Below are 16,305 nucleotides of genomic sequence, written 5' to 3' on the forward strand. Positions count from 1 at the left end.
ACTGCGACAACCACCCTGCCCTCTTTTAGCTGGGACCCCGCGAGGGATTGCACCCGACGTATGGCGTCGATGGTAGATCTTCCCTCGCGGAACCCATATTGTTCCTCATGGAGGTCCATTCCGTCCCGGGACAGATGCCCGACGAGGCGGTCCACTATAATCCTTTCAAATAGTTTTCCCGCCTCGTCTAGTAGGCATATTGGCCTGTACGCAGGAGGGGAGCCCTCCGGTCTTCCTCCCTTGGGGATCAGCACTAACTGTGCTGATCCCCACTCCTCCGGAAACTTCCCTTCTTTGAGGCAGCTGTTAAACAGCTGTTAAACAGCTGCCTCATGAACCCGGACAGTAGTCCTTCAACCATCCCCCAGATCCGGCCGGGTATTCCATCGGGGCCAGGGGCTTTATTTCCCCTGGCCCTTAATCTTTTGAATACTTCGGCCATCTCACGCTGCGTGATCTCCAGCTCCTGGTCCCATCCGATGGGCTCCTCCGGGATTGGAGGAGCCCGGGTCGTGGGAAACAACTTGTCTATTGTCTCCTCCAGGAGCTGGAGATCCATGGCTTCCGTAGCGGGGGGCGCCCATGGTTTTAGCTTGTTCATAACAAGCTTGTATGTGCGCCCCCAGGGGTCCGCGTTCAGGGCGAGCAGCTGCTCGCCCCACGCTTTGGCCGTAGACTTTCTTGGATGGCCGCGCTGAGGGACTTCCTTGCTTCTCGGTATCCCTCCAGCGCGTTTGCCGTCTCCTCCTCGTTGTCGCGCCTCCTCCTTTCTCTCACAAATCGGCGCCTTGCGTGGACGGAGGTCCTGCGGAGTTCCGCTATCTCCTCCGTCCACCAATGCCGCGCGGCGCGACAACGGTCTGGTTCGGGGCATGGCGAAATCACAAGCATCCGTCATTACGCCCCGGAGCCAGTTAACCTGCCCTGGCACATCCTCCTCTGGTATCTGTATGCCAGGCCAGGTGGCTGAGGAGACAGCCGCCATCAGCCTGTCCGGGTCCATCTTTTTGAGGGCCCATCTCTTGGGGCGGGTATCAACCCCCCCGTTGCCACGGCTGAGCACCCGCTGGCGGGTTACCTCTACATCATATTCGATGTAGAGGTGGTCGGACAGGGTCTCCTGATCCGACACCCACCAGTTTTTTTATTTTGTCAGCCGCAGAGGGCGTGGACCACGTTAGGTCCACAATTGATTCCCCCTGCGGCCGAACACAGGTGCTCCTCGATCCTGTGTTAAAGACACAGGTCGAGTGCCGCGGCCCACATCCCTAGGACCCTGCCTCGCTGGTCCGTGGCTCGGGAACCCCAACGCGTTGATTTCGCGTTGAAGTCCCCGGCCAGGACCACTGGACGAGGGAGCCTCCCGCGGACGTATTCGGCTATATCGTCCAGCGCTCCCTCATATCTGGCAAGGTCCCAGCTGGGGGGGATGTACACCCCCACCATTGTGATGGGCCCCCAATCAACCGCCACAAATGCATCGCCCTCCCCTGCCTTGCTGCAGGGGGGGCGACCCTCCTCGTATCTCCAGTGGACCGCGACCGAGCCAGCCGCGTTGAGCGCCCAGCAGGGGTGACTACTGGGCACCCCCGGGGCGTATGGCTCGGCCGCGATCCCTATACCGCAACCACGCTCGCTAAGGGTTTGGACGAAAAGGTCTTGTGCCCCGCGAGCTTGGTTGAGGTTAGCTTGGATGACACCGTACGACATCTTACTTGTCGCTCTTGGTGTCCTCCACTACCTCCATTCTCTCTGGAGCAGCCGCCGGCTGCTCCTTCGCCTTTGTAGGCATGGTTACGTTAGGGCAATCCGCCCGGGAGGTGTTCTCCTTGGGCGGACTGCCCTTCTTTCCCTTTGGTGGAGAGGACGGTTTGTTGCCCCTTTGTTTTGGGGGGGTGCACTTGGCACTACCCACCCTGTGGTCGGCCCGCAGGCCCAGGTCTGCGCAGATGGGGCACTTAGCCTGGCCCCCGCAGTCCCGAGCCAAGTGTCCAGGGGCCCCGCAGTTATAACAGAGGCCGCGCCTGTCGGCCTGGCTCCTGCACTGCCCTTGGACGTGTCCCTTTCCTAAACAACGGAAACACTGCCTCGCGTCCAGCAACTGGACCCCCGCGCGGACCCACCCCAGGGTGAGTCGCCCCTCCTTGGCCACCTTATTAGCAGCGGCTAGGGGGCATTGCACCCATCCGGTGCCCATCGCGCCCCCCTGGAACTTGACGTTCCCCACTTTGATGTCAGAGAGGTCGCAGCCTCCAACCCTGGCCACCTCGGAGCGAATTTCCTCCGAGGTGACTGAGTCGTCGATCCCCCTGACCCTCAGCTCTCCTACCTGTGCCGGCCGAGAGACCCTCACTCCCTCCACATTGGAGAGGACGTCCCTCAGCCGGCTCGCGAACGCGTCGGCCTTATCGTTATGTCCCTCCCCTGAGACCTCATACTTTAGGCCACCAGTAACGGCTCTGGTGGCCCTCATTCCTGTGATCCCCATCTCCGCGACATTTATCTTCGACCTCGCCAGGTCCACCACCTCTTTGTACTTGCCCTCCGGGCATGTAAGGACGACTGCCGCCGTTCTTTGTATCCTCCTTTTCCCCTTATTGAGTGCCTCCTTGGCGCTCCCCTTTTTCCCTCCATTGCTGGAAGTGGGGGAGACATTGGCGGCGCTTTTCCTCGTTCCTCAGGGGGCGTTTGGTGCCGGGCGTTCTGGCTGCCCTTTGGCTCCCTGCTTCCTTTTCTCCCTTCTCCCCACCACCGTCGTCCAGGCATCATCCTGGGCGCCGGCCTGCGGTGGGGATGGGGAGCCGGTATGGGGGGGCTTCCGAGATCTGAGGGCGTCGGGGGGCACTCGTGGTGTCCTTCTTTGGGGGAGGGGGTTGCTCGGGGTTTTCCCCTTGCTAGCTCCCTCACCCTTCTGGAAGGGCTTCGCGCTCTTGCCTTGTGCGGCGGCAGCTCCAGGACTTGGTCCTTTTGGGCCTTGACTCGTTGCTGCTTTCACCGCCCTGGGTGGAGCGACACGCTTAGTGTCCGTCCCAGCGGTCCTTCTCTGCGATCCGGCGGCGGGCTTAATCTCATTAACCCCTTTCGGGGTTTTTGGGGTTTTGCACGCCCCGGCGTGTCTTATTTGCGGGGGGGGAGCTCCGTTCCTGGTCCTAAGTCCTTGCACAAACTCCTCTCTTATCTTTAGGAAACTTTGGATGCCCTCCGACATCTCATCGTAGGCATCCTTGTCCTCATCTTTTTCGATGCCTCGTGGGTACTCTTGCCCTAGGGCTTTCCTTACCCCCATAATCGGGGGCCTCTGCGGGAGCGGCTGAGCCCGCGTGCTCGGGAGGTCGACCTCCATAGGGGTCGGTCCTCTCGGTAGCAGCCGCTCGCCCCTGCCTGCGTCCGCACCTTCATTTCCGGCTGGAGCAATATTGTTCCACCCGGTGCAGCTGCAGTCCTTGGCGGCCCATGCCTTGAGCGTTGTTCTGGCATGAGCCGCCTCCCTCTGCAATCTGCTGTTTTCAGACTCCAGAGACCTGATCCTTTTGCGAAGGGTCTCCGCCTCCCCTTCCAATATTCCAACGGGCTGTGCCCTGTTGGCCAGTGTCGTGACTGCAGCCTCGAGAAAGCATGCCGCCACTTTCAGTTCCTTCACGACCGTGCCCTTCATGTTCTTGGACGTAAGGGCCGCCTTCTTAACCGCGAACACCTTTTCAATGCCAACGGCCGATATCTCGGGAATTGGAGCGTCCCTAATTTGCTCCATCGTCTCCTCGACCAGTTGTCCCATCCTTGCCCCCGCGGCAGTGTTGCGGAGAGGCTTTATGAGGTCGAGCATTTCGGCCTCGTGCTCCTCTTCCCTCCTCTTAGCTTCCTCAGCCTTCCTGGCTTGGAGAGCCAGGTAAAAAGCGTCCGTCTTAGCAAGGCGTCCCTTTCCCTTCTTCCTCTTTTTTGGGTTAGGCTCCATCTCTATCTTCTTCTTTTTTGAGTTGGGCTCCACCAGAATGTCCATGATATCGACTTCCTCGTCTGCCGACATCTCCGCATCCCCCAGGCTGGCCCCTTTCGCCTCCATGTTCCCGCTTGTGGATAGCGGTGGGCAGTTGCTTTTATCCGGTACCTCCACGCTGGGCGGGCGACTCGTCGTCGCTTGTTTGGAGCGGCCCAGATAGTCCTCCAATATGACCGAGACCTCCTGTATCCGTGTCACCTTAGGCTTTGTTGACCTCAGCCCTGGTCGGGCAGATGTCGTTGTACCCTCCTCCTTCTCGGTGGCGCTTATCGCCGTCTCTTTTGCCTCCCGACTTACGTTCTGTATGTTAGTATTCTCCATTTCGCTTAATCCCACGATCCCGCTGCGGCTCCGTCCCTCAGGGTGTACCCCCACCGGTCAAGGGGTGCCCCGAAACATGACCGGCCACACCCCATGGCCGGGCCCCAAGTTCCCCCGGGGAGGGGACATACGCCATAGGCCGGGGGGATACCACACCCCGGCCAGGCCCCGAGCTCCTTACTCCCCCATGAGGGGTTTGACTCCCCCATGGGGTTTCAGGGGTCCCACACCTCCGACTGTGTGGGCACCGCAGCGGGTGGCGCCACCCGGGGGGCCCCACGGACGCTTTGGACAGGGTCGCCGCTCCCCGGCCCTGCCCTGCACGCCGTGGCGACCAGCCGTCCCCCCGCCGGTTAATCACTGCCGGCGAAAGGGACACACCTCTCCCGGCCGGACGGTTCGGAAGGGGAAACGGTCCCGACCGGCCAGGAGTACGTACTCTCGCCGCTGGGCCCCGCCTCGGAATAACGTCCGAGCGGCCCTAGCGGCAGACCCGCGTGGCACCCTCCGGGCAATGCCCCTTGGGTAACCTCTCCGGGCAAAGCCCCTCGGGTAACCACGCGTGGCCTTCTCCGCCGTTCCGGCCCTACCTCGGAATACGTCCGAGTGGTCCGGGATCGGCCAACCCCAGGGGGCCGGGACGGGGACCCAGGCTACCCAGCCTGGGACCCCCGACCAGCACCCTGAGGCTCCTCTCTCGCCGCTGAGCCTCGCCTCGGAAGTCCGAGCGGCCCCAGCGGCAGACCCGCGTGGCACCCTCCGGGCGATGCCCTTTGGGTAACCCCTCCGGGCGAAGCCCCTTGGGTAACCACGCGTGGCCTTCTCCGCCGCCCCCGACCCGAGCTCGGAAACGTCCGAGCGGCCCCGGCGACTGACCGCCGTGACTCCCTCCGGGCAATGTTCCTCGGGTAAACTCTCCGGGCAAAGCCCCTCAGGTAGTCACGGCTGGTCCCCTCCCCCTGCGGTCCCCGCCGCCGAAAAACCCACCCCGAGGGGACACCCCCGGGAATAAACCCCGAAAACACCCCCCCAGAGACACGAGACAGAACCCCGGCGGCCGAGGCCGCAGACTGCATGGAGGGAGGACAGCGCCACAGCAATGTCCTCCCCTAACGGTGCCATGCCACCGGGCGTTTGAATTCTGGGTCGCCATCCCTTACCACCTACGAGCCGAGGCTCTTACGGGGAAGTGGGCCCCCTCCCCCACGACTGGGAGAAGACTCTCCCCGTCAAGGAGGAGGAGCCCCCAGAGACCAGGGGCAACCCCCAGAAACCGGGGGCAAGTGTGCCTCTCAATACGAGGCACTGTCCGCTCTTAGTATCCCTCGCAAGGCTATCCCCTTGCGAAGGGTGAGCTCCCCCACCACGCCAAGGTGGCGGACAACGGGGGAGTCTTAAGAGCCACCTTTGACCAACTCCGATTAACTTTAATCAACGATTAAACTTATCTTGTCTCTTTTAGATACGTTCTTAAAAAGAGACAAAGATTTTAATCGTCGATTACAGTTAATCGGAGTTGGTCGTAGTGACCCTAAAAGTACAGACTTGCAACATAACCTCAAAACATAATGTATCATCACATGTGGACACCGGAACAAATAATATTATTATTAATTTTTCATATATATATATTAATAAAAATACACTTACCTTTTCTTGTTGAATCAATTGCAATGATCATCACTTTTCGAAAATTTCTCTTCTAACACAAATACGCTAGACTCCAGTACGCGTGCACATGCTGTACATCACAGATTACTCTGTACATATGCTGCTGTAGGCGGGAAAAAAAAACAAAAAAACTCGTACAAATAAAAAAAACACGTTATACTCTCATCGTATCCATGAGAGCGCCAAATATACTATAAACAACGACGCAGCATACATGCGCGTATTAAAAGTTTATTTTGATTAAATAAAAGGTAAAAATGATTGATAGTTTTGATTGATAATTTTTAATGTTTTGCTCATCCATTTATTTATGTATTAATTGTAGAAGAAAAATTCAGTCAATTTTTAAGTTATATTATAGAAATTAATATTTATTAAAAATATTTTACTCTAATATTAAAATATTAAATATATATATACATATATATAACAAATATTAAATAAAAAAATAAAAAAATAAGAGATCCAAATGCGGACATAAACTGAACATCCAAAAGATGTTACTAACAGAAAATTCTTTTCAGTTCCAACAATGGATGTCCTTTAAATATCCATTTTATGTTCTTGGACGTGCGGACATGAATTAGACTTAATACGGACATCCCTGGAATGTCCAGTGCTATCTGGGTTGATATTATGTAATAATATATATTAGTAACACGAGTTATACAAAACATTAGTAATACAAGTAATAAAATAAAAATTAATTTACTTAAGAAAATAAATATTTTATAAACAGCAATTTTTAATATAAATAAAATAAATAAAATATTATAAAAAAGACATTAAATCTTTTGAATAAAATTAAATAAATATGATAATATTTTAAAATCACTTTTATAGAAATTTAATACTTAAATATTAGAACCAAATTTTTTTTAATAATAGATTTTTGTAATAATTTAGTATTGTTTTTTCTTAAAAAAATTATAGAAAAATTAATAGTTATATATTTAATTTAAATATAATATATTAATTTAAAGGTAAAAACATACACGGTTGCATCCTCTATTTGAATTGATTCCATAATTTCGTCGCTTGAAAATTGTAGTATTTCAACTTCATTATCATGATTTAGAATAGAAATATCTTGTATAGAATTTCTGTACATTAATAAATACATTTAGTAAGTATATTTAATAAGTAATAAAATAAAAAATAATATAATAAAAGATATAATTATAAAATGAAAATAATAAATAATTAAGATGATGTCAGAAGTAAAAAGTGTGCGTACGTGTGCGTGCTTGCGTGCGTGTGTGTGTGTTTGTATGTGTGTGTGTGTGTGGGTGTGTTATTATTAATTTAATAAATATAAATATTAACATACGTGTTTGGCTCTTCTACGTTTGTAGTACTTGATTGTAATATTTTATTACTGGGAGAATGAATTGACGGATGACTTTTATTAATTTTATCATCCAATTTTGAAGGGATATTTTGAATATCGTTGGTCATACTATAAATTAATAATGAAATGATAGTAAATTTAATATATATATATATATATATATATATATAACAATGATAAGAAGAGGGAAAGAGAGAGAGAGAGAGGGGGGGGGGAGAGAGAGAGAATTTTAATGATTACTCACGTGACTATTTTTTCAGTATTTTTAAAAATATAATTTGATTCTGTAAGGTCCTCTGAAGATTTAACGTTTTTTACTTTCACTAAAATATAAATATGATTTAAATAATTTTTTTAAATTTATTAATAATTATTACTTATATATTTAATATTATTATATATATTATAATTGTTATTAAATATTTTATATACCTTTTTTGTTCAATATTTTATTGTTAGACATTATTTTATAAATTTAAAATTTTTTGCCACTATTAACTTTGAGCATACAGAAATTGATTTGAATTAATTGCAAATTTATTTATTTATGTTACTATGGTTTATATGTTGCTATGGCATATAATAAATACCCCAGTCAGAAATGATCGGTCGAAAAGGCGTCAAATCGATATCGATTCGACCAATTCGACATCGATTCGACGTCGATTTAACTATCATTTCTGGCTGGGACACCTCTTACTTCATACGTGTTGTGTGCAAATATCTGTCAAAGTAAAATCTGACAGAGAAAGAAACATTTAAGAATAAAGTTAAAACAAATTAAAGAAGACGTACGCGAAGAGAGGAGAGAAAAAGAGAAAGAAAGAAAAAGAGAGCAGGGAAAAGGTACATAAAAAATAAAAAAGTACATATCAATACTGTTTGATTAAACGTCCTTTTTTTCTGCAATATTACATTTAGTTTGCACACGTAAACAATTATTTATGCATTATATGTATGTGTAAGTTTATATTTATTGTGTGTATGTGTTTGTATGTGTGATATGTTTTGTATCATATAAATCATAAATAAATAATCATTTACAGTTATTTAAAGTTACGAAGACGTAAGAAGGAAAGGCTAAAGAAGATAAAAAAAAAGATCTTTTGTGGAAATTGAGAAGATGAGAAAGAGAATATATAAAGAATAGAGAGAAAAAACAAAAAAGTAAGTATTTTACTCATTATTTTTACCGCGTTTCTGTTTCGCAACAATTACATCATTTTGTCACATAAGTATTCATTTCCGTGCTGTATATGTAAATGTATTACTCTGTTCTATCATATATAAAATATGATAAATAAATAATAATTTATAGGTATTTAAACTTAAAGAAAAGTAAAAAGAAGAGGTTATAAGACGGCAGAGAAAAAATAGAGAGAAATAGAAAGAAAAGAAGATTGAGAAAAGAAGATTTTCATAGAGAGTTAAGAAAGAAAAAGAGTGAGAGAGTGAGAGGGGGAGAAGGAGAAGGAAATATATAAAGGATAGAGAGAAGATAAAAAGAAAGAAAAGTATGTATTAACATTGGTTTAGAAACGTATTTTTTTCAGCAAAATATATTAATTAATTACGTTCTATTCGTTACATAAATATTAATCATTTATGCGTTATATGCAGGGTTGGGCAGATACTTCGAAACAAAATATTTAAATACAAGATACAAGTTACTGTTTGACATATATTTAAATACTATTGAAATACTTTGGTTTTGAAATATATTTAAATACTAATTGTATTTAAATACATTTATAAATACTTTTAAATACAATTATTCTTTAAATTTTCTGATTATATACTATATATACTTAATATTAAAGTAATTACAAAAGATTATCTACTATTATTTAAAAGATGAAATTTTTAAAATAATAGTAATGGTAGATGATTTTATTGTAATATTACTTTAATATTAAGTATAATATAGTCTAACGGTAGAATTGTATGAAAATAATATCAAAAGTAAGGTAATTTCAACACTTGGAAAGATATGTTTATTTATTTGAACTTTAAACTTTATAAAATAATAATAATTGAAATAAACATATAATAGCATATATTATATTATATATGTATAATAGCATATAGCATATATATGTATATATATATATATAATTACATAAATACATTTAAATACAAGATACATTTAAATTAAATAATTAATTACAAAATTCGAAATACTTGATTATTCGGTATTTAAATACTGTATTTAAATAAGATACATATTTAAATACGTATCTCAGATACTTTAAGATACATATCTGCCCAACTCTGGTTATATGTATGTTTAAATATTGTATACTATTATGTTTTACAATATTAAATATCACAAATAAATAATCATTTACAGTTATTTATACTAAGAAAAAATAAGAAGAAAAAACTAAAAAAATAGAGAAAGAGAGATAAAAAAGAAGATAAAGAGAAAAAAAGATTTCTCGAGAGAAGCGAGAGAGAGTGCATAAAGAAGGAAATATATATAGAACTGAGAAAAATACAAAAAAGTAGGTATTTCTCTTAACTTTTTCACAAGTTTCTTTTTTTACAAAAATTAAGTCATTTTATTCGTTACATAAGTAATCATTTACGCATTATACGTCCCAACGAGAAATGATTGGTCGAATCGTCATCGATTCGATATCAATTCGACGAATTTGACATCGATTCGACAACGAATCGACGTCGATTCGACCATCATTTCTCACTGGGGTGTAAATGTGTATTACTTTGTTTTATCATATAAATATATAAATATTACTTATAAATATATAAATATTACTTTTCAGTTATTTTAACTTAAGAAAAAGTAAGAAGGAATGATGTTAAAAGACGACAGAGAAAAAAATAGAGAGTGATAGAAAAAAAATATAGAAGAAAAGAAGACTTCATTGAGAGAAGAAAAAGAGAAACATAGAGAAAGAGAGAAAGAGGGGTGGAGGGGGATAGAGAAAGAGATAAATAAGATACAGAAAAGCAATTTTTTTTAGTTTTTTATGTAAAAAATTACATCGTTTTGCTTGTATCAAATAATCATTTAAGCATAACGTGTATACTGTTGTGTATATTTTATTTTATCAATTTAAATTTTATTATAAATTTGAATTGGTTTTGATACGATTTGTTAAAAAATAATTTTATTATAATTGATTTTAATAAAAATTAAAATAAATTTAATTTTTTAATTTTTAAATTAAAATTGATTTTAATTTGGATTTTTAGATTAAAATTAACTTTGTCTTGAATTATTGTATTAAAATTGGCTTCAATTTTAAAATATATTAAGATTAAACTGAGATTGATTACTTTTAATTTAAATTGTTTGATTGAATTTAGTTTAAACTTATATTGAAATTGACTTTAACTTGATATGAAATTGTCTTTGAATAGATTTGAAATTAAATTTGACTTAAATTTAAATTGAATTTAAATTGTTGGATTAAAATTAATTGCAAATTTGATTGTTGGATTAAAATTGGTTTGGACTTGAATTGTTGGATTAAAATTGACTTTGAGATTGTTGGGCGTAAATTAAACTGAATTAATTGAAGTAATTTTATATTGACTTGATATTAAATTGAAATTGAAATTAAACTGAAGTTGAATTAAAATTGGCTTGAATTTGAACTAAGATTGACATTTGCTTGAAATCTTGAATTGAAATTGGTTGCGACTTGGATTATTGGACTGAAATTAATTATGATTTGGATTATTGGATTGAGAATAAACTTGAATTGAAATTGGTTGTGAGTAGTTGTGGATTTGATATTTGACTTAAATTGAAATTGATTGTTACTTGGATTGTTGGATTGAAATTGATTAATTTGAATTATTAGATTAAAATTTGATTAAATTTAAATTAGTTGTAATTTTGATTAATGGATTAAAATTGATTGTGAGGCTTGGACAGTTGAATTGAAATTTGACTTAAATTAAAATTGATTATGATTTGTTAAATTAAAATTGATTGTAATTTGGATTTTTTATTAGATTCAAATTTGACTTAAATTAAAATTAGTTTTGACTTATTAGTAGTTTAAAGTTGGTTTCGACTTAAATTAATTACTTAAAATTAGGTTTTAATTAGAATTAATTTGATTAAAAAATCAATTTAACTTTAATTGTAATTTAAAATTAATTTTAATTTGATTGAAATTACTTTTGATTTAAAGTGTTGGATTAATATTAATTTTGCCTTAAATTGTTGAATTAAAAATAATTTTTATTAAAATTATTAGATTGAAATTCTTTTTCATTTTTAAATTAATATTAAATTAAATTGATTAAACTAATTTAATTAATTTTAAACTGAAATAAATAAAAATTGATAAATAAAGTCTTATTATAATAATTATTATTATTTATTATTTAATGATATATAAATTAAAATTGATTTTAATTTGGAAATCGAAATTAGCTTTCTCTTAAACTAAAGTTAGCTTTAATTTAAACTAAAATTAACTTTGGCTTGATGTTGAATTGAAATTGACTTTGATTTGGATTATTTAATTATTTTATTAAACTAATAATTAATTATGCCTCGAAGAAAAGTAGTTCGAACTGCTGAAGAAGAAGAAGAATTCCAGCGTAATAAACGAGAAAGAAAAGCAAAATCTCAGATGGAAAGACGAGAAATTAAACGAATGATAACTAAAAAAGATTGTCAATCTTTATCAAATAACAGTAAGATTTGTCAAAATATAACGCAAACTTTAATAAGTTTCTCAAAAAATATAGTAATAGATCATCCTGTTTCACAATCAGTTAATTCATCTATGAAAGTACTATATCCAACAAATAATGTTAATGTTATCGATGATACTGATATAATTAGAAATACTCACAATTCAACTACAGAAACTTTATTAAATAGCAATATTACTAGCACCTCAAATATATACACTGATATACCTAGCACATCAAATAGTATACACAATATAATTGATAAAAGTAAAGATGCAAATCGTAATAAAAAGGCTCGAGCTTTAAAAAAAGGATTTGTAAGTATTAATACATCTTATACTACTCAATTACAAAATATCACAGAGTATTACATAGGAGAAATGAATATATGTTGTGAACATTGTGGTGCAAAACATTTTAATTCTGAAAAAGTAGCTAATAAGGGTAATTCATTTAACGATTGTTGCAGTCATGGTTCTGTTATGTTAGACTTTTTACCACAACCTCCGTATGAACTTTATGAATTATTTATTGGAAATCATCCAAAATCAAATCATTTTTATAATCGTATTCGTGGTTACAATAACACATTTTCATTCGCGTCATTTAATACAAACTTATCAGACTTTAGTGCGCAAAGACGTGGACCTTATTGTTTTAAAATTCAAGGACAAATTTATTATCAAATTAATATTGCATTGTATCCTTCACCTAATGAAATGCCAAGTTATGGTCAACTTTTTATCGTGGATAATAATGAAGCGACAGAGTGTCGGTTACATCGAAATTCTAATCTTGATGAAGAAATTTTAAATTCAATAGATAATACAATGCGTACAAATAATATTTTTGCACAATCTTATCGAATGATGCATGAAGAAATTCAAATGCAACAAATAACTGAAAATAATAGTATATATGAATTACAATTGGGATTTTTGACAAAAAAAGGCATTGATCGTGGCCGATACAATGTGCAAAGAGTAAATGAAGTTGCAGCTGTTTTTTCTACTACAGCAGATGGTGAAATTCCGGAAACTTATGTAACAATATATAACAAAAGTAATAAAACATTACAACAAGTCAGTACAATGAATCCAAATGTAGAACCATGGATTTATCCATTATTCTATCCATATGGTAATCAAGGATGGCATGATAATTTACAACGTAAGAATTGTAATAAACGAGTAAGTAGAGCTGCATATGTAAAATATCGCATAGCTATACGTGATAATTTTAATATTTTCATTATGGGAAGACGATTATTTCAACAATGGCTTGTAGATAGTTATATAAAAATTGAAAAAGATCGAATTAATTATTGTAAGCAGAATCAAAAACAATTACGAACTGAGACTTATCAAGGATTAATTGATTATTTAGCAAACACCGCCAATAATAATAATGCTCATATTGGAAAAATGATTATACTTCCATCGACATTTATAGGTTCACCGCGTAATAAATATGTTGCAACATTCTCAAGATGCGATGGCTATTGTTCGGAAATATGGAAAACCAGATATCTTTGTTACTATGACTTGTAATCCAAATTGGCGCGAAATTAAAGAAAATTTACTTCTAAATCAACAATCTGCAGATAGGCCAGATATATGTGCTCGGGTATTTAATATAAAAAAAGATTATTTAATCGATATTATTGTTAGACAAAAAATTTTTGGTGAAGTTCTAGCATATGTTTATGTAATAGAATTTCAAAAACGTGGATTACCACATATACATTTGTTGATTACTTTAAAACAGAATTATAAAATATCAAATTCTGAAATAGTTGATAAATTTATTTCTGCAGAAATTCCTGATTCTAATGAAAATAAAAGTTTACATGATATTGTAATGAAACATATGATTCGTGGACCATGTGGAGATTGGTGTTTGATAAATAATAAATGCTCGAAACATTTTCCAAAACCGTTTCGATCTGAAACGATTATGGATGAAGATGGTTATCCGCAATATCATCGAAGAAATAATGGATTGCTGTACGAAAGACCTGGACGATACGTTGTTGATAATCGATATGTTGTTCCATTTAATCCAACGCTCTTACTTTTATTCAATAGTCATATTAATGTTGAAATAGTTTCGAGTATACGATTTGTAAAATATTTATATAAATATATTTATAAAGGTCATGATTCTGCATCCGTAGTTATTGGAGAAAATGTAGATAAAACTATAAATCATGATGAAATTCAAGATTTTATTGAAGCTCGGTATGTTGGACCCGTGGAAGCATGTTGGCGTATTTTAAGTAAACCTTTGCAAGAAAAAAGTCACGCTATATTTCGTTTACCAGTTCATTTACCAAATGAACATAATGTAATAATCGATGATAATATAATAATAATGATGCGATAAGATCAGCTGTAGAACGAGTAACAATGTTGTTAGATTTTTTTGAATTAAATGCTCGAGATGAAGAAGCAAAACAATATTTATACAGTGATATTCCATCTCATTATGTATTTAAAAAAATTAAAATTAATGGCAGAATTATTAATCGCTGGGAGAAACGTCAAAGATACTTTAATTGTATTGGTCGTATGTATACCGTCAGCCCGTCTCACAAGTAAACCTACGGAAGTGTCACTCACCGATTTTAATGAAACTTTGCACATTTGTAGAACTATAAAAAATATTCGATACGTTTTTTTTATCGGCCAAGGTTCGCTCTGAAGGGTTGAAACGACAAAGGTTGGATTTTATGCACCAGGTGGAATAAGTTGAATATTTCAAGACATTAAATAAGTATAGGGGTTTTTTGGGGTCGCCGAAACTGAATCTGATGTTAAAATTATGGAAATCAAAATGGCCGACCCAATATGGCCAGGTACATAAAAAAAGTGTTCAGTTCGGCCTTGTAGGGTATGGAAATATTGTAAAAAATGTTAAATTTGAATTTCGGTGTTTCTCAAGGTTTTTGATATCGCTAATCACAATTCTGATTTCGAAATTTTACGCAGGAACAATGTTACCAACGTAAGCTGCACTATGAATATCAGCAGTTACATTCATGCATAAAACTTTGGTACATGGTAAAAATATTTGGTACAACATACCCTACAAGCCCAAACTGAACACTTTTTTTATGTACCTGGAGGCCATATTGGGTCGGCCATTTTGATTTCCATAATTTTAACATCAGATTCAGTTTTTGCGACCCCAAAAAACCCCTATACTTATTTAATGTCTTGAAATATTCAACTTATTCCACCTGATGCATAAAATCCAACCCTTGTCGTTTCAACCCTTCAGAGCGAACCTTGGCCGATAAAAAAAAATACGTATCGAATATTTTTCATAGTTCTACAAATGTGCAAAGTTTCATTAAAATCGGTGAGTGACACTTCCGTAGGTTTACTTGTCAGATAGAATTGTTTCATTTACGTATACTTTTACTACATGTTAAAGGAGCTACAAGTTTTCAAGAATTAAGAACAGTTAATAACGAAATACATCAAACTTTCACTGCCGCATGTTTAGCATTAGGACTCATAGAAGATGATGATGAATGGTATCGTGCAATGAATAAAGCAAAAGTTTGGATGATGCCAAGACGACTTCGAAATTTATTCGTACGAATTTTAATTCATTGTCAACCAGTTCATCCGAAAAAAATATGGGATGAGTTTAAAAAAGATATGTCAGAAGATTATATAAGACGATTTGGAACTATAATAGGAATAAAAAAAGTTTATAATCATATTATTAATTTACTTCAAAAAGAAGGATCAAATATTGCTAATTTTCCTGAAATGGAACAAGAAATAGAAGAACAAGAAATAAATAATGAAGAACAGATTGAAGAAGATACATTGATAGGTATGCGACAATATAAACAATTAAATACAGAACAAAAAGAAATTGTTGATACTATTTTAATAACAACAAATAATAATAGTGATAAATGTTTTTATATTGATGGTCCAGGTGGGTCTGGTAAAACTTTCATTTATACAACCTTGTATTATCTACTTAAAAGTAGAGGAAAAATAGTTACTACGATGGCATTTACCGGTATTGCTGCAACATTACTTCCAAATGGAAAAACAATACACAAAGTTTTTGGGTTACCTGTACCTCTTTTCGTCGATTCTACATCGAACATTAAAGTTCAATCTAAAGAAGCTAAAAATTTAAAACTTGTAGATGTTTTCATTATAGACGAAGCCCCTATGGCACCACGCTATGTATTAGAAATAATGGATCGAACATTACGTGATATAATGCAAAATGATTTATATTTTGGTGGTAAAAT

The 16,305-nt window shown here is 38.6% G+C and overlaps 2 protein-coding genes across 2 annotated transcripts; both read right to left on the bottom strand.

The window, feature by feature from the left end:
• Positions 1–253: 253 nt before the first annotated feature.
• LOC145938735 (uncharacterized) lies at positions 254–1,003 on the bottom strand. Its single transcript, XM_083042490.1, has one exon. The coding sequence runs from the start codon at positions 1,001–1,003 to the stop codon at positions 254–256; it is 750 nt and encodes a 249-aa protein (XP_082898616.1).
• Positions 1,004–1,233: 230 nt separating this feature from the next.
• Positions 1,234–1,710, bottom strand: LOC145938740 (uncharacterized). The gene has a single exon (XM_083042493.1). The coding sequence runs from the start codon at positions 1,708–1,710 to the stop codon at positions 1,234–1,236; it is 477 nt and encodes a 158-aa protein (XP_082898619.1).
• Between the last annotated feature and the right edge of the window lie 14,595 nt (positions 1,711–16,305).

The sequence above is a fragment of the Prenolepis imparis genome, unplaced genomic scaffold, assembly GCF_030444845.1.
Source record: "Prenolepis imparis isolate NDT839.2.m4 unplaced genomic scaffold, iyPreImpa1.0 SCAF_1, whole genome shotgun sequence".
Lineage (NCBI taxonomy): Eukaryota > Metazoa > Arthropoda > Insecta > Hymenoptera > Formicidae > Prenolepis > Prenolepis imparis.